This window comes from Mytilus trossulus, chromosome 8 (genome assembly GCF_036588685.1).
Source record: "Mytilus trossulus isolate FHL-02 chromosome 8, PNRI_Mtr1.1.1.hap1, whole genome shotgun sequence".
NCBI classification, from domain to species: domain Eukaryota; kingdom Metazoa; phylum Mollusca; class Bivalvia; order Mytilida; family Mytilidae; genus Mytilus; species Mytilus trossulus.
Genome location: NC_086380.1, coordinates 70967046 through 70990379, shown reverse-complemented (window position 1 = coordinate 70990379; position 23334 = coordinate 70967046). Strand labels below are relative to the sequence as shown.

The following is a 23334-nucleotide window of genomic DNA, read 5'->3' as shown; positions in this document are numbered from 1 at the left end:
ATAAAAGCTGGGCTGCCACGAAACAGGCGTTAAAACACCAACAATAAATCAATGTAATACATGTACAGTTGATTACATAACAATATGTCAAAATAGAAGAAAGTAACATTGTAGTTCAAATCAAACTGCTGTTGTTATTGAGAAAACATTTGTATTTTTATTCGTTTTAAGTTTTAATTTGAACTTACTCATCCTTGCTCCATTTAAGTATCTTGTCCAGAAGATAAAAAGTAACGTGTCAGTTGGTAAAATTAATGAACATCATCTTTAGATATTGTAAGAATTAAAGAAATTGAACATGAACGTTTGGTGTATATTATATAGGTAATTTAAAATGTTACTCTTATGTATGTTCAACTTTATAAACATCTTCAACCTGGAAGAGTTCCATCAAAAATGATAAAGTTCGCAGTATATGAGTTTAAGCAATGCAAATGTACGGTAACTCATAGTAAAAGATGCAATATTTTGACCATTCTTCCGTGGGTTATTATCTGATGGATTCATTTAGAATGTACGACGTTTTATGATTGGCTGGAAGTATTTTTTACTATCAGCTCATTGATATGATAATGTCTTGTGAACGTGATGTCATCAACGTTATTTTCATTATTTATTCCTTAAAATGGAATAGATCATTTGATTATTAAGAACGACTTTAATAAAGTTTCTGCTTAATCGAAACAACCTTCAAAAGGTGGTGCACTCTTTTAAATAATCTGGTATGCAGGTTAGTCAGTGTAAAATCTATTTTTGATATGTTGTCATAGACAGAAAAGTATTGCAGTCATTCCTCAAAAAATTCTAATTATGGTTAGAAGTCTTTACATTCTTGATAACAAACTTGTTCACTTCAAAATATTGTTTGCAGTGGGTTTTTTTTACAGTTTTATATAAATTTCTGCACTGTAGTACGTGTTACATATAATTAAGATAATCGCATAAACCCGTTACTCTTTGAAATATTGTCCAATGAAGTATCTTTCATAACTAATCAACAATTAGATAATCGTATTTGTAGAGAACTAAATAATCTTACTTATATCATATTAAGGGACGAAAGATACCAAAGAGACAGTCAAACTCATAAATCTAAAACCCAAAAAACAACGCCATGTCTATAAATGAAAAAGACAAACAGACAGACAATAGCACACAAGAAACAACATTGAAAACCAAAGAATAAACAACACGAACCCCACCAAAAACTAGGGCTGGTGAACTGAGATCGATTGTGACATACCTTTTTTTTTTTAGGTTAGATGATTTTTTTCGGGTTTTCCTTTACAAGTTAGAAAACTTGAAGGTGCCTTTAATTCAAAAGGGTTCGTATTTTCTCCATCATTTTCTATTATCTGAGCGTCACTGATGAGTCTTATGTAGACGAAACGCGCGTCTGGCGTATTAAATTATAATCCTGGTACTTTTGATAACTATTTACACCACTGGGTCGATGCCACTGCTGGTGGACGTTTCGTCCCCGAGGGTATCACCAGCCCAGTAGTCAGCACTTCGGTGTTGACATGAATATCAATTATATGGTCATTTTTTATAAATTTTCTGTTTACAAAAGTTTGAATTTTTCGAAAAACTAAGGATTTTCTTACCCCAGGAGTAGATTACCTTAGCCGTATTTGGCACAACTTTTTGGAATTTTGGATCCTCAATGCTCTCCAACTTTGTATTTATTTGGCTTTTTAACTATTTCGATCTGAGCGTCACTGATGAGTCTTATGTAGACGAAACGCGCGTCTGGCGTATTAAATTATAATCCTGGTACTTTTGATAACTATTTACACCACTGGGTCGGTGCCACTGCTGGTGGACGTTTCGTCCCCGAGGGTATCACCAGCCCAGTAGTCAGCACTTCGGTGTTGACATGAATATCAATTATATGGTCATTTTTTATAAATTTTCTGTTTACAAAACTTTGAATTTTTCGAAAAACTAAGGATTTTCTTACCCCAGGAGTAGATTACCTTAGCCGTATTTGGCACAACTTTTTGGAATTTTGGATCCTCAATGCTCTCCAACTTTGTATTTATTTGGCTTTTTAACTATTTCGATCTGAGCGTCACTGATGAGTCTTATGTAGACGAAACGCGCGTCTGGCGTATTAAATTATAATCCTGGTACTTTTGATAACTATTTACACCACTGGGTCGGTGCCACTGCTGGTGGACGTTTTGTCCCCGAGGGTATCACCAGCCCAGTAGTCAGCACTTCGGTGTTGACATGAATATCAATTATATGGTCATTTTTTATAAATTTTCTGTTTACAAAACTTTGAATTTTTCGAAAAACTAAGGATTTTCTTACCCCAGGAGTAGATTACCTTAGCCGTATTTGGCACAACTTTTTGGAATTTTGGATCCTCAATGCTCTTCAACTTTGTATTTATTTGGCTTTTTAACTATTTCGATCTGAGCGTCACTGATGAGTCTTATGTAGACGAAACGCGCGTCTGGCGTATTAAATTATAATCCTGGTACTTTTGATAACTATTTACACCACTGGGTCGATGCCACTGCTGATGGACGTTTCGTCCCCGAGGGTATCACCAGCCCAGTAGTCAGCACTTCGGTGTTGACATGAATATCAATTATATGGTCATTTTTTATAAATTTTCTGTTTACAAAACTTTGAATTTTTCGAAAAACTAAGGATTTTCTTACCCCAGGAGTAGATTGCCTTAGCCGTATTTGGCACAACTTTTTGGAATTTTGGATCCTCAATGCTCTTCAACTTTGTATTTATTTGGCTTTTTAACTATTTCGATCTGAGCGTCACTGATGAGTCTTATGTAGACGAAACGCGCGTCTGGCGTATTAAATTATAATCCTGGTACTTTTGATAACTATTTACACCACTGGGTCGATGCCACTGCTGGTGGACGTTTCGTCCCCGAGGGTATCACCAGCCCAGTAGTCAGCACTTCGGTGTTGACATGAATATCAATTATATGGTCATTTTTTATAAATTTTTTGTTTACAAAACTTTGAATTTTTCGAAAAACTAAGGATTTTCTTACCCAAGGAGTAGATTACCTTAGCCGTATTTGGCACAACTTTTTGGAATTTTGGATCCTCAATGCTCTTCAACTTTGTATTTATTTGGCTTTTTAACTATTTCGATCTGAGCGTCACTGATGAGTCTTATGTAGACGAAACGCGCGTCTGGCGTATTAAATTATAATCCTGGTACTTTTGATAACTATTTGCTATGTGTGTTTCGTGAATGGACCGGTTTCTCCATTTCAAACTCAGATAAACTATCATGTCTTCAAGTCAGATAAGTTGAATAATGTATATAAAGGAGCACTACCTATTAGATATATAAAAAGTCTAAATTATGATTTTTTTTTTGTTCAATCATTTATGAAAGTGAAATCGTGAAATAACGATTCGCTTCAAGCAGCCAGTAAGGTTCAATTTTGATAACACTGATACTGAATTATACGTGCAAGTGAATGATACGAACTTATAGAATCCGTATTAATGTGAACTTCAATTTAACGCCTTACCTAGAGATTGAACCATACAGAGTGATACATTGTTTAAAGAAAAAGAATGTTTACAGTAACAAAGATGAATAATCCTTTACAGGTAAAAAAGACGATTCACATATATTTTGAATCTTTGATATAAAAGTGAACAGACCCAGAAAAAAAATAACTGCACGGGTTCGTTCCTGTTCATATCTATATTTATGTTTATATCGCTTAAGACCATCTGAACTCTTCAGAAAATCAATTCGATAGTAAATGAGTTGGCCCTAAGACTACAGTACACACAAAACGAAGCTACATAGTATCGAGCCCATGCCCCGTACATTGTTCACCTTATACTTTTTGTAATGTCGAAAAATGTTAAACATGGTTTTAGATCAAATATGAGAATTTGAGTCAAATCGAGGAATTTGAATTTTACATCTAGTGTCCCTTTAATGATTTTCAAAAAAGATTCTGAGAAAATGAGATAAAATATACAATGTCATTAAATATACATACATCAGATATGACTCTTTGACTAATAAGTCCGGATATTGATGTCTCGTCACCGATGATCGAGGCCAAAATACTCATATATTTTTAACTTCATACAAACTATATATAGCTAGTAAAAATAAAAAGGACCTAAACGATAGCTAAAACTATAGACAAAAGCACGCAAGTTGAACATAAAAATTGAAGGCACATCTTCACTGGTTGAACTATTTCTGTTGTGAAAACAATATTTACTATGCATTCTTGAATAACTTGCATAAGGTATTTTGTTTATGTATGCAAAGTCAATGAACTCTACCAAAATAAAAATTTGAAATATAAACCCGAATTTTTTTTCCAAATTTATGAAACACTTTTGTTTAATTTTAACTTATTGAAAACATCTTGCACGTGAGGTGATATAATAATAGTTTACCATCCTCTTACAAGAACACATGATGTTTGTGCACAAAAACAAAGAGGCAATCTTTGCAATGCTGCTATTAATAACATATTATGTATGTCTTGTTTTACAAAATTTATTGCAAATTTCATTTTTATGAAATTTCATTCGCCATTTGAATTTCATAGATTAGCCACTGAATCCTTGGTGTTTATAGTTTGTTTAAATAATAACAAAATGAATTAAGTGGTTTTTTTTATTTATAATATGTCGAATTGCTAAACAATTATCTATACTTTCCCCGTTGTTGTCAACATCACTTTCGTTTTGGTATTTACATAGCACTTTTTATATGGTATCTGATAACAGGATTTAAATTACTTCTGCTTATCTGTCTGAATATGATTTCAGAAATCGTTTTAATTCTTTTCTTTTTCTTTCAACTGTGACTTTTTTTCCTTTTTGAAAACAATGGTTTGCTGAAAAAAAAATATTCGAAGTATCCTTAATAAACTTTTACGTCCTAAGTAACAAATATATGCTGTTTTAAGATCATGAGATACCTGAATATATTATGTCTTGTATGAAATGTCCTATTCCCATTGTGACAATTTGATAGGGTGTTTTTATAAGTTGATAAAAAGTTCTGCACTAGAAAGAACGTGTACTTTATTTGGCCTTCTTAACTTTTTTTGGATTCAAGCGTCACTGATGAGTCTTTTGTAGACGAAACGTGCGTCTGGTGTATATACTAAATTTAGTCCTGGTATCTATGATGAGTTTATTTACATCAAGTTAAGATAATCTCATACATCTGTTACTCTTTAGAATATGTCCAATGAAGTATATTTCATAAATACTGATCATGAACTATTAAATATTATATTCCCAAAGAATTATATAATCTCACGTATATTATATTGTAGTTTTAAACGTAACATAAGTTGAAGGGAATGTAATTTATACTTTGATTATTCTATTCATCCTATTTCTCTATAATTCAACGAATCGTATATTCAAAATACGGCTTCAATTAGCATTTATCGTATTGTACTGAATAATATGTTATTGCTTGAAAATGTGATTATCAAAAACATTCAAAACAAGATTTTAATATGACACCAATCATTGTTTGTCTCACATGTACATGTACTACTTTTCAGGAAATGATTTGGTTTTTCATTCAATAAAAGTTTAAAGTTTGTTTTTTTTAACTTGTTTAATAGTTTTTTATCAAGGTTTCATTTTTAGAAGATGCTATTCTTTAGATCGTAGCTCATAATATTTTGAACGGAAATTGGGAATATGTCAAAGAGACAACTATTCATATTTATTTGTCTGCTAAATTCTACAAAATGAATGGATATAGTTATCAAAAGTACCAGGATTATAATAAAGATGCTTTCTTGATTTGATTAATGAATCGCTCATAATACTGTATTTTACATAATATTTTGATACGGAAGCAAACATAGTTTTATTAGTTTGGGATTTAAAGTGAACCTAAATTTGTATAACCTTATATTTAGAATTGTTATTTTTTGGTACGTTTGAAATGTTTTTGTTGTAAAAGAAAAATTCCATGAATGCAGTTCGTATACTTGTACATCTTAAAAACTTTAGTTTGTTTCTATTTCACGTAGTCTTTAATATTATCTGTAAGTAAAACACGTGTTTTTTTTTTATTTCTTATTTTCAAAAGCAGGATGTCAGGATTTTTTTCTGCTGCAATTGCTGCTTTTATTTGTCTTAAACTTTTTAGAGAAAAAGACCACTTGTTTAAAATATGTACATTAACGGTATCAACTGTACTGTGCCGGATGCACTTATTGACAAAGCATGCCTCCCCGGGGCTTATACAAATTTTAAAGATGCTAATTATAACAAATGAGATTTATGGTATAGGGTAAACTATAGATAGTACAGACGTTTTACTTGGACATAAACATTGAAGGAACAAATCAAATCGACGAACTCTGTCTGGAAAGGAACAATATATAATTTACATTCTTTTTGAACTTATATAATCTATTTTGATAACAGAAACGGAGTCAATGAACTCAACCATTAACTTAACAATAAACTTACATAATTTCAAAAAAAAAAATAACAGATCAAACATATCTTTACAAACATTTGTTTTTTCTCAATTTGACAGGAATAGTTTATAGGAAACAACTTGCACGAAGGGTGATCTGTTTTAAAATAGTTTACTACCGTTTAATAAGACACGTGTTGTTTACAAACATACAGCAAAGATACAATCGATGCAATTTTGCTTTCAATTCAATATTAAAGTCTTGTTTGACATGATTAATTGCATTGATATAAATGAAATTGCATTCTACATTTTGATTTCTAACTTGTTAAATTCTAAGGTTATTATCATGACGCCTAGGTGTGTTTTAATAGCTAAAAGCGGCGTATACAATGGTCCATGTGTTATAATTTTTTCTGAGGGAATGTATTGGGTTTAACTTTGCCCTTGCAGAATGATACTTTTTGATGTTTATACATTTAAATTTAACTTCGTAACATGATTTAAAATTTGATTAGTATCATGTGGCTAAATGATTCTGTTTGCTTCTTTTTTCGTCTTTTCTTCTTCATTCATCTGCAGATTCCTTTTCCATTTTCAAACTTTGATAGCGACATATTTTCACAATCTTCGCGAGACGCAAGAATATTCGTCTTAGTTCTCTCATTTCTAATAACACCAATTGTGTCCTACTCCCGATTAAGACAATCTAATTTGGTATTTATTTGCACGACGGATGGTGCATGCAGTGGCGGATCCTGGGGTTAGAACCTTTCTTTTTGGGCGATGAATTCATTTTAATGGGGACATGTGATTGGAACGCCCCTCACCCTTTTATCCTCGGTAGGGAACACAACACCCATTTTCTAAATGGTCGAAACTGCCCCTCGTATGTATAACAGAGACGCATTCAAGCTTGCCAAGCTTGAGTTCATGCTATTTGCCTAATATAAAAAAAAAAAGATGTGATATGATTGCCAATGAGACAACTGACCACAAGAGACCAAAATAACACAGACATTAACAACAAATGTATGTTAACCGGATATGTTTTCCCAATCGGTGTAAAATATTTTGAACTCAGTTGTCAAGTTGGGTCTCAAATAAATATCCATTCACAAAAAAAAAATTATTTAGAAGTAGGGAACCCCGTTTTCTTGTTACAAAATTGTTTTAACATTTCAGACATTTGAACATCTCAGAAGATGGTGTCAGTTTCCGTTACTCATTCAATTTACTATCTTTTTTTGTTTTTTTTTTTATTGCTAAAACTTCTGTGCTTTCGGTAGTTGAATTTATTGACGACGTATCATTCGAAGTGCTATTAGAAATATGGTAGAATAGAAATATGCACTGTATTTAGCTTTAAAATGTCATCCATATATTTCTGCTAAAACTGGAAAATTGTCAAGCTTCTCAACTATTTCAGGTAAAGAAAGACGGGTTGACAGATCTACCTTTTTATCAGTAACAACATGATACACTATCATTGATACCATAATAAATATTATCTGACATTCAAATAAGTGTAATGTTAACAGTCAGCAATATTAGACGATGTAAAGCAAATATTCATGAATAGTTATGAAAAACAATACCAGTTTGTGAGTTCATATTTTCGTTGATTAATGGTTTAATGTTATTTTACAGCAACATTCACATTAATCAAACCACTTCTTACTTTAATTTTTTTTTTATCCAAAATGTATTTATAAAGCCTCCCTGTGATATTGATGTGTAGAACAGCAATAAAAGCGCTTTTGCTTGCTTTTTAAGTTTTTGTTTTTTGTTGTTTTTTTTGCTGTGTTTGTACTGATTTTGAGTCATGGGTATGGGTATGGGTACCCAAACCATTTGTTTTTTCTGTAACAATGAAATTTCATTTTATGCATAAAGCCAATAAAGAAAAAAACTTATGAGATTGTTTGTAAGAGGGACCAGGCTAGGAACCTGGCATAAATTTGTTAGTCGCTGCATTTCCTTTTTAGATGCTTTCATCTATTGCCTCCTCTTGTTTTAGCAGCTTGTTGACACTGGCGATGTTTGGTTATTGTGCCTTAAAATGTTTCTGTTAGTTCTCGGATTATCTGTTATAATTTGGTTCCAAAAATTGCTATCATTCCTCAAATTTTTAACATATAATTATTATAGAATCATTACCTTAAAAGGGACAGGTATTGTCCTTTTGTAGAATAAAAGGAACATGGCACTGTGGATTCATCAATTTCGTAGTATCACCTTTACAGAGTCATGGATATTTGCTTTATGCTGTTTTGCTAAAGTCAGCATATATCAACATATATAACATTAGTTGTAATTGGGTAAACATTTAAATTCGCGATTTCCTTGTTCCAACGAATCACTAGTTGATTAATTCGAAGTGTTATGATATTTCCCAAATGTTAATATAAAGCAGTTTTGCAATTTTCACAAATATTTACCAAACTAAAGTTAGATGGGGGAAAATGTCAAAAAGATGACAAGAAATTCGTCTTAGATTACAGTATTGCAATTTTATATTTGCACCAGAAGCGCGTTTCGTCTAAGATAAAAAAAAAAAAAAAAAAAAAAAAAAAACTCGTGAGTGACGCTGGGATCATAAAATGTTAAAAAGGCAAAATAAAGTACCAAGTTGAAGAGCATTGAAATTAAAAAATTCTAAAAGTTTTGCCAAAAACAGGTAAGGTAATCCATTTCTGAGATAGAAAAGCCTTAGTTTTTCAAATAATTCGTGTCAACACAAAAGTGCTGACTTCTTGGCTGGTGATACCGTTAGGAATAGAAACTTAACCAGCAGTGGTATCGACCACAAGACATAAAAACAAGGTAATCGAGAGGACAACTGTAGGATTATTAACATCTTTAAATCTTTAATATCCCTTGCATATAATAAATGTAAAAAAGATAACCCATGTGAAATGTGAACAGTTTCTACGCACATTCCATATAATTGTATTGCCAAAGTTAGTGCATACATACATTTCATAGCTTCTATCATAACATAATTATATGAAAATCATACAAATGTATACTCCCTTATCTAATTCATTCATATTTATTTTAATTTTAGTTTCTTGTGTACAATTTGGAAATTAGTATGGCGTTCATTATCACTGAACTAGTATATATTTGTTTAGGGGCCAGCTGAAGGACGCATCCGGGTGCGGAAATTTCTCGCTACATTGAAGACTTGTTGGTGACCTTCTACTGTTGTTTTTTTCTATGGTCTCTTTGACACATTACCCATTTCCATTCTCAATTTTATACATTAATAATTAAAGGGGGCTCGCGGGTCTAAATAACATTTTTCATTTAATATAGGATTTCTCTATATTTTTCTATAAATGAACTTTTTCTTATACTTAATAGAAAAATGAAATAAAAAAGGGAGGTCACCGTTCATTCACGCTTACAATCTGCCTTTGAAAGAAGCATACATTTTTGTTAATGTCCTTTTTTTCTGTTGAACTAATAAGAGAAAAAGCGGTAATATCGAAATAAAAAAAGAACTAAATTACAGAAATCGCTAAAATTTTACAATTGTTTAGTTTATGTACAGCTTATTCGTAAACAACAATAAAAAAAATATAGGTCACCGATGAGTTAAAAAAGATATTTCAATTTAAATGCCAAAAAATGGCATTTTTGCACCAAAGGGAGATAATTTGGAGCTTTTTCAATGATATATAAATTTTAAAAGTCACCTGGGGCCAACACGAATTAATTTTTTGGAATTATTTTTGTACCATATGATAAGTACCAAGACGAAAAATGGATAACATACACTTTCTTGATTTGATTAAAATAGCACTCATTTCACTGAATATTTATTAAGAATTTGTTATAAAGGCGAACATTATTTGATTCGCATTGTATTTAAGTATGTATTAACATTTTTACATGATTTGCATTAAGAATTATCTTGTGTACTTTGCAAAATTATTTTTTTAAAGAATATTCCATAAATGCAATTGTCTTTTATACATTTTGCTTCATCTTCAATGCAATATACATGAACATACAAGAGACATTAAACCTCACTTATAACTCGAAATAAACTAGCAACGCCATGAATAAAAACAATGGACCAAAAAACAAACAATAGTTTACAAAACACAACATAGCCCTACCAAACATAACAAATGTTTGCACCTGTCCTAAGTCAGTAATCTGATGTACAGTAGTTGTCGTTTGTTTATGTAATATATACGTGTTTCTCGTTTCTCGTTTTGTTTATATAGATTAGACCGTTGGTTTTCCCGTTTGAATGGTTTTACAATAGTAATTTTGGGGCCCTTTATAGCTTGTTGTTCGGTGTGAGCCAAGGCTCCGTGTTGAAGGCCGTACTTTAACCTATAATGGTTTACTTTTTAAATTGTTATTTGGATGGAGAGTTGTCTCATTGGCACTCACACCACATCTTCCTATATCTATAAGATATCCGGTGCTCCGGAAATATTAACAGATTTTAATTCACATGTGGTACCTGCTGTGTTCCACTTGTCAGAAGTAAAACCCGGTGAGGAGTCTTAATCGGTAGTTCACATTAGTGGGAAAGAGGAGAGGAGTGCGATTCGAACATATTCATCGTCAATTGTCAATCAGACATTTCATTAAGGTCAACCCTCTTGTTTTGATAGTTTCTGTGAGAAAACATTAATAAATGTGAACAATTTCTTCTCCCATTCCAGGTTTCGTTGCCAAAAAAGAAAGTGCATACATTAATCGCATAACTTTAATCATGAGAGAGTATTTAAAAAGTATAACAGTGTTACACCCTGTACTACTTCATTCATAATTTAATAATTTGAACGCTAAAACCATGAAACGGATGGATAAAAATATTTTTTCTTGATCTGATGAAGAAAGCACTCAATGAGCTGCATTTTACATACTATTTGGATGTTTAGTGGGAAATAATTTGATTAACTTTATATTGAAATATGCACCAACATTTTGTATATTTATGCTTAGAGTTATGAGGATCTTATGATATTTATTTTTAAAAACGGAATAATTATCCACGAATGCGATACATTTTGAATCGTCTTGATTTATTTGCCATAAATTTTCGAATAATTGAGATTTATTCAAGGACAATAAATTCTTATAAATGGGCTAATCCAGTTTTTGTTAATTCCTTTAATTTTTGTTTACATTGTCATTGCTATCGACAACGGTTATTGTTTTTAATTACAGTCGACTCTTTATGTACATTATAGCTACATATCCATGTTTAGAAGAATACACTCATTGTGTGAAAACTGATACATACGAAAACATATCGGTTTGAATGATGCAACTTAATATGTCTTATATATTGCATCATCGCATGATAGCAAATATAACGAACACATTTTTCACTACAAATGTACAGACCATTTTACATAATTATCATGAATAAATGTAAAGAATATTATTGTTTGCAAGGGTGTGACATTCTAACAATATAAAAAAGAAGATGTGGTATGATTGCCCATTAGACAACTCTCCACAAAAGACCAAAATGACACGAACATTAACAACTATAGGTCACCATACGGACTTCAACAATGAGCAAAGCCCATACATCATAGTTAGATATAAAAGGCCCCGATAAAACAAAGTAAAACAATTCAAACGAGAAAAACTAACGGCCTTATTTATGTTAAAAATGAACAAAAGACAAATATGTGACACATAAACCAACGATAAATAAAGGCAACAGTAGTATACCGCTGTTCAAAACTCATAAATCCATGGACAAAAAACAAAATCGGGGCAACAAACCAAAACTGAGGGAAACGCATTAAATATAAGAGGAGAACAACGACACAACACCGAAACGCAACAGCACACAGAAACGGACCAAGCAACAGACAATACACCACGAGAATAACAAATATAACATCAAAACCAAATACATGAATATGGGATAGACAAGTACCGTGCCACGTCTTATCTCAAAAATAAGAGAAAACAGAAACGAACAATATTATAACAATGGCCATCTTCCTGACTTGGTACAGGACACTTTTAAAGGGGAATAAAAGTGGTGGGTTGAACCTGGTTTTAAGGCATGCCAAACCTCGCACTTTAATGGCACAGTTAAATATAACATTGAAATGAAAACAAAAAAATACAGGACTACAATACAAATAAAAAGCAGAACATATTAGACAAAGAAAAGCATGATTAATAGATAACAAAAAGCATCAGGTTTAAAATTCAATACGCCAAAAACGCGTCTAGTCCACACGAGACTCACCAGTGACGAAAAAAATACAAAATTGTACAGCACTGAAGATCAAAAGTTGAAAAGGTTTTGCCAAATACGGCATTGTTTGTATGCCCAGGATAAGAACATTCATATTATATAAAACAATTCACACTATTGCAAACAGTAAATTTTAACAAATGAATATGAAAGAGATATACATAATGAAATTGAAGTAAAAACTAATAACAGAAAACTAAACCCGAATACATAACGCCCAGATATACAAGATCGAAAGTGAAAAAAGTACAAAGTTGTACAGCACTGAAGATCAAAAGTTATATAGATTGCAAACAGTAAATTTTAACAAATGAATGTGAAAGATATATTCATAATGAAACTAAAGTATTAACTTATTACAGAAAACTAAACCCGAATTCATGATGCCAAGTTCAATACAGCATAGACACACCAGAATCAGTCCAGGCGTTAACGCAATTAAAAAAATGACGTCACATACGATGGCGAAAAGGCAAACGTTATGCTACATTTGAATTTATAAAATTTTGAAACAGCATGACGTCACACATGAATCCTGGTACTTTTGATAACTATGAAAAACTATAATTTAAAAGTGAGCTAGAATTAGGATTGCTTTAAGATTATATTAAAACTAAATACTGATAATTCACTAAAACAAAATGCATATTGCAATACTTATTAATAGCAATTAACTGTAATATATATATGTCAAAAAATAACCACTGAATTACAGGCTCCTGACTTGGGACAAGCACATACATCAATAATGTGGCGGGATTAAACATGTTAGCGGGATCCCAACCCTCCCCCTAACCTGGGACAGAGGTATATTCGTACAACAGAAGAAAATATGTTCAAAATGTTTATCATAATTGTCCCTAAACTTTATCATTTAGATCATATGATCTTTCGAATACATTAGACATTCTGAAATAGCACGACACAAGTACAAAGAATAATCCATAAAATTGGAAAAAGGAAAGAAGATTTTATTAACCTTTCTGGAAAGAAAACTTGTCATTTAACCTACTGTTGATTCATTATTATTCATTGGATATCAATTTTTGTGGATGTCGTTGGTACAGGGGAAGCACGAAAATAAATGTTCAGTGAATAGCAAGTCTTCTATAGCCTTGTATGCAGACTCCGGCAAAACCACGAAAATATTTATCCACGAACATTTAAGTTTTCCTTAATTCACGCAAAATGATTCCCACGAACATAAATGAATCCACAGTATTATTTGTACACACATGGAATTTTATGTAGCAGTCTTACAAACAAATACAAATAAATATGTATCAGTCAATCCTACAATTTAACACGTGAGATGTTTAAATAGTTATATTTGATAAGGGACTTTCTGTTTTGAATAACAAAAAAAAGGGATAAACAAATTTAAGCAGATAATCAGACCTTTGCGCGAGGGATATATATTCCTTGGTAAAAATACATTTGTGTAAATTTTAACAAAAAAACAATTATACAAAATTCGTATTTGCATACTTGTTAGTTGGCTGGTGATACCATTTGGGCTAACAGTCCATCCGCAGAAGCACCGACCCAGTGGTAGATTAGTCACCCATTCAACAAACAAACTGTCCAGTGAAAGCTATACATTTCTTTAGAGTGATTCATCTGTTTGAAGTGTCAATTAAACAATTTAACAGGCAATTTATTGCCTTCAGCTGATGTTAAATATATCTCATGAGTGAATTTGAATAGAAAATTTATATTTGATAAATAAACAAATATCTGTAGTCAAACTAATTATGATCAGCCAGATGTATCGTAGGTGATTCATACTCTATAAGAAAGTGTTTCTTTGTAACCGATACATAGATATCGTATACTAAATACAGCACCAAATGTAAAAAAAATCTTTTTTGTATTACATTTCGATTGTGTTAAATCTTTTTGAGTACAGGGGAACGACACATAAAGTTCATTATTCGACTTTGGGTATATACATCTTCAGAATGATTGATTTGATGCCTACTAAATTCTTGTAAAAAATATATCCTGTATAAAAAAAAATCATTGATAATTTATACAAAATATCATAGGGCACCAAGTTTCAACTGATTGGACTTCAACTTCATCAAAATCTACCTTGATCAAAATCTTTAACCTGAAGTGGGACAGACGGACGAACGAATGGACGGACGAATGGACAAACGGACTAACGAACAAACGGACGCAGAGACCAAATAACATAATGCCCCTCTACTACTGCAGGTTTATTATGAAAAAGTATTAGACATACCTATGGGTAAACTCAATAATGGTAGCATTACACCATTATAGCCAAAAGAAAAAAGTAAAATCACAAAAATACTGAACTCAGAGGAAAACCAATTTGGAAAGTCCATAATCACGTGGCAAAATCAAATAAGAAAACGCATCAGAAACGAATGAACAAGAACTGTCATATTCCAGACTTGGTACAGGCATTTTCAAATGTAGAAAATGGTGGATTAAACCTAGTTCTATAGCGCTAACCCTCTCACTTTAATAACAGTCTTATTAAACTCCGCTACATAAAATATAACAATCCGACAAACAACTGTGGAAAACCTAAACAAAGGGCAAAAATGCACAACAAAACTCATTTACCAAACTAATTAGAAAACTTATATTCTCGAGAATATAGTTCAATATAACACTATTAGTTAACGCCTATTTTGTTGTCAATAAATAATACGAAATGATGAAACAATTGAAAAATCCACTGAAATAATGAGGTGCTATCATTTTTTATGACTTGGTGTATAGTTAAGTTGTTGGCGACAATTGAACCCAATTATGTAAGTAAAAGCTGATAGTATTTAGCGTTACGTATAACCATACCTTTTATAATTCATTAGATATTTGACACATCTGGAAATTCGACGTCATGTTGTGGACAAAGTATGTGGACGACTTCAACCAATTTCGGTTAGCCGAAAAGTCAAATTGATAAAAAAAAAAATCAAATTTATAAATTGATATTCATTTAAAATGGTTTAAATTCTTTGGCATAGACTTGTTCCTTTTAAATGCCAGTACAAACAGTATGGTAGTACATTCGTTACAACCTGCCAAATTGTTCTTCATATAAATTTGCATGATTAATATATACTATTAGCATTGCTTAACGTAAAAAACATATATAAAATCAAAACTTAATTTACCGTTATATGTTTTTATCAGTTATAACATTCAGGAAATAAATTACACGTTCGGTGTTCTGTTTAATTTTGGCATCTGTTTTGTTTAATTGGTAAACAAGACGTAAAAAACAAAACCAGTTACAAGAATAGTTGAAGTCATAAATATTACTGTCTAGTTTAATTATGTAATCTTTTATCTACCTAGTTATATCAATAGCAGTTATGTAAGATCTTTATTTCAAGTACACTGTTCTTAGTTAATCCCTCTGAATTTTGTCTTTGTCCTTGAGAGTCTAGATTGCATGGTCTTCATCAAAATAAACATTGATTTTCATGCAACTTATTTATTACTTATGGGTTTAAATTGTTTTTCTCTTTGAAATCTTATTATTTTATCCATCCTTAATTTTTGTCTTAAACTTTCGGCATATTGATCTCTTTCCTTTTTCATTATTGTTCATTCTTCATTTGTGAAATCATATAATTATAGGTAATATTTGATCAATTTAAAGAGATTGATTTGTTCGCTTGAACAGGTAGAGCGAAAGTGAGAAAAGCAATCGAGTTGAAATTACCAATGATAATCTGTTTATTGCTGTTTTACCTATGGCGATTTTGTTAATTTCAATGACAACAGCACGTGTGTCCTTAGTTTCTAGCGATAATTTTTCGTATCACTCTACTGTGCTGAGAATACAAATTATCAGTCAGAAAAAAGCAAATAAAAATGTCGTTAGCGATAATAAACAATAGATAGAAGAATCGGAAACTACACAATGATCATCAAGAGTGTCAATTTTTTAAAAACTTTAACTTTTTCTATCAATATAAACATAAGAAATACAATTTTACTGATTAAAATCAAGTATTAATGTCAGGTAACTAATGACAATGTAATTAAGTTAAACGTACTTTCAATGAAGCTACCGAACCAGCAGTTTCACTTGGTTAAGTTCTATGCAAACATTTTATGGACGCCGTCATGAATTTGTTGACCTTTATTAAATACTTATATCAGTGCTCTTCAATTCGAAATTTATTTAGCGTTTTTAACTATTTTATTCAAGCCCCAATGTGTAGACGAAACGTGTGTTAGGCGTACAGAATTACATTCCTGGTATGTGAAAATTTCATTCACAGACGACGACAAATATGTTCCTATTGTCGATACTACAACCTCGTCCTCTATTCCTCGAATTGGTTGGTTGAACGCTTAACCTACCACCTGTAAGACAGTTGTTAATAGTTCCGCCATATTGACAAAACTGGGTGAGCAACCACTTAGACATAATTGGTTTATTTGACAATAATTGGGATCCAGCGGACAAAACAATGTAAACAAAATTCCTCTCTTGGAAATGTCATGAATGCTGTACACAATCTGAAATTGCGTAATGCAATTAATGCAATACAACATTCCAAACTAATGGTGTGTACTGATTGTATGACAAACATTACTTTTTAATTTTAGTTGTATAATACTATAGGGTTATTGCACGAATATTTGGGAATATTGTCCCGAGTAGAATTTTATATTATATAAATATATATTATAATATATATTCTACGAGGGAATATATTCCCCAATATTCATGCGATAACCCTTTTATTGTATAGCAATATAATATTTTGAAAGTAAAAATGGTTTAAACTAAGATTTAAACGATGATGACGTCATGAATTTTAAAGATTTATTGCACTAGTGCAATATTAGAATTTATTGCACGCTAACTTTTGGTTACGTTCTAGGGGAAATGTAATATTGCTTTACAGTAATATAGTATATTATACAAACATTTACGACATTTTAGCAATGTTATTATATATGTCTGAGTCGCCTCTGTATAGGATGTACGGGCCTTTATTATGCCCGGTGTGATTTTGGGTTTGACATATTATTTAGACAGTTCCATGTTGTTGAAGAAGGTATATAAGTTGTTATGATTTTGAGCTTTTGATTTTGTCATTCGATTAAGAACTTGTCTCATAGACCTTAACTTTAAACCTCGTGAAAGTTTTATCATAATTTTGAAGTATTTGCCCAACGAAATACCAACACCCATAGCAAAACCATAAAAGACGACCTTGATATGAAAGATTTAGAACGGATTACATCATGTGTAAATACGTTAAATAGAAGAGACTAAAGAGGAAAGCAAACAAAGATGACAGTATAATTGATTTTCACCAATGCAGAACTCTTCTGTTCACATGAATTCCGTGTTGAATTTTAAACAATCAACCGTTTGGAAACAGTATAAATTGACTACGGACTAAACGAAAAAACACTTCCTATTGTCTTTATATCCCGCACTTTGTACAAAGTGCTTACTGTAAAACCTTCATTTTATTAAAAGTCAAATCGTTCATTTTTTGCGAGAATGACGATAATTTCCTTATATTTTATATCAGATGTATTCCAAAAATTAAAATCGGGAAAATACTGAACTCCGCGAGAATTCAAAAAGGACAGCCTTAATAAAATTGTCAAAAGACAAATTAAAAACAAAGGATGTCAAAGGGACATAAGAATGCATTGGCGATATGAATATCAATATTTCATCAATTATAAGTCGATAAGAAGAAGATTGACTAAAAGTAATGACGGAAAAGAACACATATTCTTTTATTTTTCAGTTTATATATGTAAGTAAATTCACGTAAATGAAATCATACAAACCATAATAAACATTGTGTATGCCAGACTTTAGTTTAGTTTCCAACCGACAAAACAATGGCATTGAACAGAATAAAATATACAAATAATGTACTAAATAGCGGTGGAATATAACAAAGGAATATTCAAACTCATAATGTATAACATGTGACAAAAAAAAAACTACTGACAGATTTACAGTATCAAGAAGACAACATTAAATAAAGATGTAAGCATGACGAACCCCACCAGACAACCAAGGGGAGAGTTGTAAGGTGCTCTGCGAGGGTCGGCGGATCTTGGAGTCAATTTCACACAAAAAACTAAAGACTTAGATTGATCGTAAGTATACTCATACTGATTTGTTCATGACTTAAGACAACTCCTAGTCGTAAGTTTTTTTGCGAAATCGACTCCAGCATATTATGTGTTTACATGACATAGTAATAAGCTCATCGGACTACAAACACAATGGTTCCTGGTTTGGTCATCGTTCCGGATAGAATTTGAGGTCCTGAATGCTCGGTTCTCCCTTGACATCATTTGCAAATATGGTCCCCGGAAACGATGATAGTCCGGAACGATAAATGGTTGACCTGTGTTAAGAGAATGTAATACCTTATGTACGCAAAAGACACCCTTGTAGTTTAAGAGAGAAAAAGAGCAGACTAATGCCGCTTTAAGTCAGCACTCGCACCGGCAAAATGTAAAAGGGATTAATACAAGCTTTATAATAATAGTCTGCGAAAAGCAATTATGTCAAGGCGGAAATCCGATCACATACAATTGAATGTTTAGTCGTCTTATATACAAGCCACAAGAATGCAATCCATGTGAAGATGTTTTCTGCGTAGGACGTATGTCTCCACATTAAACTTCTTCAAAGACAACATGTATTCCATTTATTACATCATGAGGCATAGAAACCAAATCCATTTACACTTTTAGCAGTGATTTGAGTTTTATGCATTCATTGAAGAACGTTTTGAAGAGACAGTAATTATAAATGCAAACAGCTGATACCTAGAATTAATGTAATTCTAATTTACCATATCATTAACTGCAGCTGAAGAATAATTTTTGTGGTTATATGAGTGGGCAACTAGGACTGTTGTTTAATTTGAATTCATGCCTCCGTAAAGAAATGAAAAATGCTTGTTTTATTTTTTAACATTCCTGGTTAAGTATTGGTATCCGAATGATATTATCAGCTAAAATAATGCTTTGGTTCTAAATGATTCATATATATTTTTTTTCTAAAATTCGCAATTTTATTTTTGTGGGTACAAATTTTAGTGGACCACTGATATAACCATAAATAATTATTCGTACGCTGCAGTTCATAATATTTAATTTCGAGGTTTTGACGAGTTCTGCATACAACCTTAGAGAAAATTTGTCATTCATCAAACATTTAATTTTTTTTGTACACACAAAATCCACGAAAATTAGTAAAAGTGAAATTATTGGGTTCGTTATGAATTGAGATATGTTAATTAATCCCTATAACAAAATCTAAAAATCAGAATAACGTTCTCATTTCTAAAGTATGTTTTATTTTCAAGCCACTTTAATGGATGTGTATGTAATTTAAAACGAGTCCAAGTGAAGCACCATCAATACATATTATAGTGAAACCAAAAAGGTTTCGGTGAAAGTTTTTTTTTCACGTTTTAGCATTAGTCGTCTTTTTTTATGTCAAATAAGTTGAAATACAACATTTACTTACTCGAAATTTTACCGTGCTATGAAATATCACTACACCAAAATCTAAACAATATGCGGCATATCAAACGATCAAGCAATTTCATAATATTAAGAGATATCATTCATATAAGGTAAACTATGTCAAAATACAGACATTGATATCGTGATATACCCAAGGTTATATTTACATTGTCTATGATCCAATAAATGGATAAAAGAAAATGTTAGCAATTTGTTAATTACCTGTCTTTGTAAACGATGCAGCACATTCAACATATTATTCAGAAGTAATTAACGGGTGCTGATGTCAACTACTTTGTAGATTATTCAGACATTGCTACCTGAGTGAATATATGTTACTTTTTACATATGCATTCTATATTCTATCTGCGTATAGCTCTGATAGTTTTTGTTATGAATAACATGTATAATTGGTAAGTCAAATTGAAATGAAAACAATCAATTAAGTCCAACTGATTGCCCAATTTGGCTAAAGATGTAAATGAACTCATCATAGATACCACTTTAAAATTTTATATTTACGCCAGACGCGCGTTTTGTCTACAAAAGACTCATCAGTGACGCTCGAATTAAAATATGTTTAATTAAAAGTCCAAAATAGAGTACGAAGTTGAAGAGCATGGAAGACCAAAAATTCTTAAAAGTTTTACCACATATAGCTAAGGCAATCTATTCCTGAGGTAGAAAAGCCTTAGTTTTGTTTAAAACAGTTCATTTATAGATATGAGGATATCAATGATAACTAAAGTCAACACAGAAGTGCTGACTTCTTAAAAGATATGTTGAAAATGCAATCAACCATACGATTCTCAAATCGATAAAGATGGAAATATCAATTTAGTAGTGTTATAGAAACGTATGTCGAACTGAAACATACTTTAAAGGGTAGCATGAACAATATTTGAAGAAGAAGAAAGTTTGGGGCTTAAAATTAATATTTATCCGTTAAGTAGACTTCGACAAAAACCATGAAATAAAATATATTACCTGATTCTGTTGAGGTTTTACCACATGTTCCATACTTGAACTTCAAATAACGAAGGGGGTTACCACATATTTCATACCTGAACTTTACGACGTAGGGGGTTACCACATGTTTCATACCTGAATTCACATAACGAAGGGGGTTTTACCAAATGTTTCATAACCGAACTTCACATGCCGTAAGTGGTTTCACAACATGTTTCATATCTGAACTTCACATGCCGTAGGGAATGTTATCACATATTTCATAAATGGACTTCACATGCCATAGATAAATGAAATCACATGCCGTAGTTGGTTTTACCACATGTTTCATAACTGAACATCTCACGTTCGGAGCTGGTTTACGTTTTTCAAACATTGATTACATTACATTGTTCTGTAGTTGCCCGTCCGAAAACGATGGCCTGTTATACAGTACATGGTTCTCGTTGTTTGCCATTTGTTATTATTGTTCATTATTTATACATTTGTTGTTATATTTTTCCAATATAATTTTTTGCACTCTGAGAAATATTTTCAAATCGTACACAAAACGATGTGGTTGGTTTAAACTGCTATATACCCGTTTACATTCTCGATCTTGCTCTCTCACATTATCACTCTTGCTCTCTCAAATTCTTCGTCTTGCTCTCCCATATTTTCGCTCTTGCTCTTTCACATTCCCGCTCATTTACAGTGGCAGTCCCTCGGTCCCTCGCTCACTTACATACAGTCTCGGTCACTCTAAATCGCTCACTATCTCAGAGTATCGCTCTAACCCTCTCTCTCATACCCTCCTACACTGTCTGCTATAACTCCTTCTCTCATTCTCTTGCTCTAACTCCCTCTCTCATACCCTCTCACTCTTGCGCTCACTCTGTCACTCCCACATTTTCTCTCTAACTCCCTCCCTCACACTTACTCTATCTATCTATCTCTCACTCACTCGCGCTATCTCTCTCTCTCTCCCGCTTGCTCTCTCTATCTTTCACTCATTCTTAATCTCCTGTCTCTCTCTCTGTCACACTCTCTATCTCCCACTCTCACGCATTCTATCTTTCACTCTCTATCTCTTACTCTCTCTCACTCTTTATCACTCACTCATTCTCAATCTCCTCTCTATCTGCCACTCACTTTTCATTTGTCACACACTCCTTATCTGTCTCTCTCTCTTCACATTTTTGCTATTACTCCTTCTCTAATTCTTGCGCTCTCTTCCACTCTCGCTCATTCTCTTGCTCTAACTCCCTCCCTCACACTTACTCTCTCTATATATCTCTCACTCATTCTGTATCTCCTCTCTATCGTTCACTCACTCACTGTATATCTCTCACTCTCTCTCTATCGCTCTCTCTGTCACTCTATCTGTCACTCTCTCTGTCACTCAATCTCTCACGCACTCTCTCTCACGCACTCTATCTTTCACTCTCTCTCTCTTACTCTCTCTCACTCTTTATCAGTCACTCAGTCACTATCTCCTCTATCTGCAACTCACTTTTCATTTGTCACTCACTATCTCTCGCTTACTGGCTATCTCTCCCTTGCTGTCTATCTCTCGTTTGCGCTCTATCAGAGAGAAAGAGAGAAAGAGAGAGAGAGTGAGAGAGAGTGAGAGTGTAGAGTAGAAAGAGAATCGGAGAAAATAAAAAAACAAGCAGAACAAGAGCGAGAACATACGGTGGCATAGTGTTCTTCTCCGTCAGGGCTGTACAATTAAGCAGTCCGTTATGGAGCAATTTATAGCCTACCAGTAACATGAAACGGTGCTCTAACCTTCAGTTGTACTTCATTAGGTTTGAGCACAAAACTTAAATCGTGGCATAAATTGAAGTTCTTGTCTTAATGAAAATTATGTACGGATGTGGTTTTTAAATATTTTACCCATTGCATTTTAACTATTAAAAAGAGAAGTCTTTGTCATTTTTTCTTTCAATTGATATTGATAGTTGATCACTCCTTAGAATCAGTCAATTTGATTTAATTCAAAAAGATTTAATCTTAGATTATTTAGAAATTTTAGAAATGAACATATTCAAGAACGGTAACTTAAATAGTTGTATATGTGTACCTCAAATAAAAAAAACACGTGTTAAACAATCTATCCAGGTGCAGTCTGGGAAGTATTAGAAAATAAACAGTTCTCATTTAATTTCTAGATATTTTCTAAT

At 32.3% G+C, this 23334-nt stretch overlaps 1 protein-coding gene across 1 annotated transcript in view; it reads right to left on the bottom strand.

The window, feature by feature from the left end:
• The window catches only part of LOC134727946 (complement C1q-like protein 4), a 76219-nt gene extending 54225 nt beyond the window's left edge, over positions 1 to 21994 (bottom strand). Inside the window, exon 1 of the mRNA XM_063592344.1 lies at positions 21946 to 21994. Coding sequence (XP_063448414.1) covers positions 21946 to 21994 — 49 coding nt within the window. The remainder of the gene's footprint in view (positions 1 to 21945) is intronic.
• Between the last annotated feature and the right edge of the window lie 1340 nt (positions 21995 to 23334).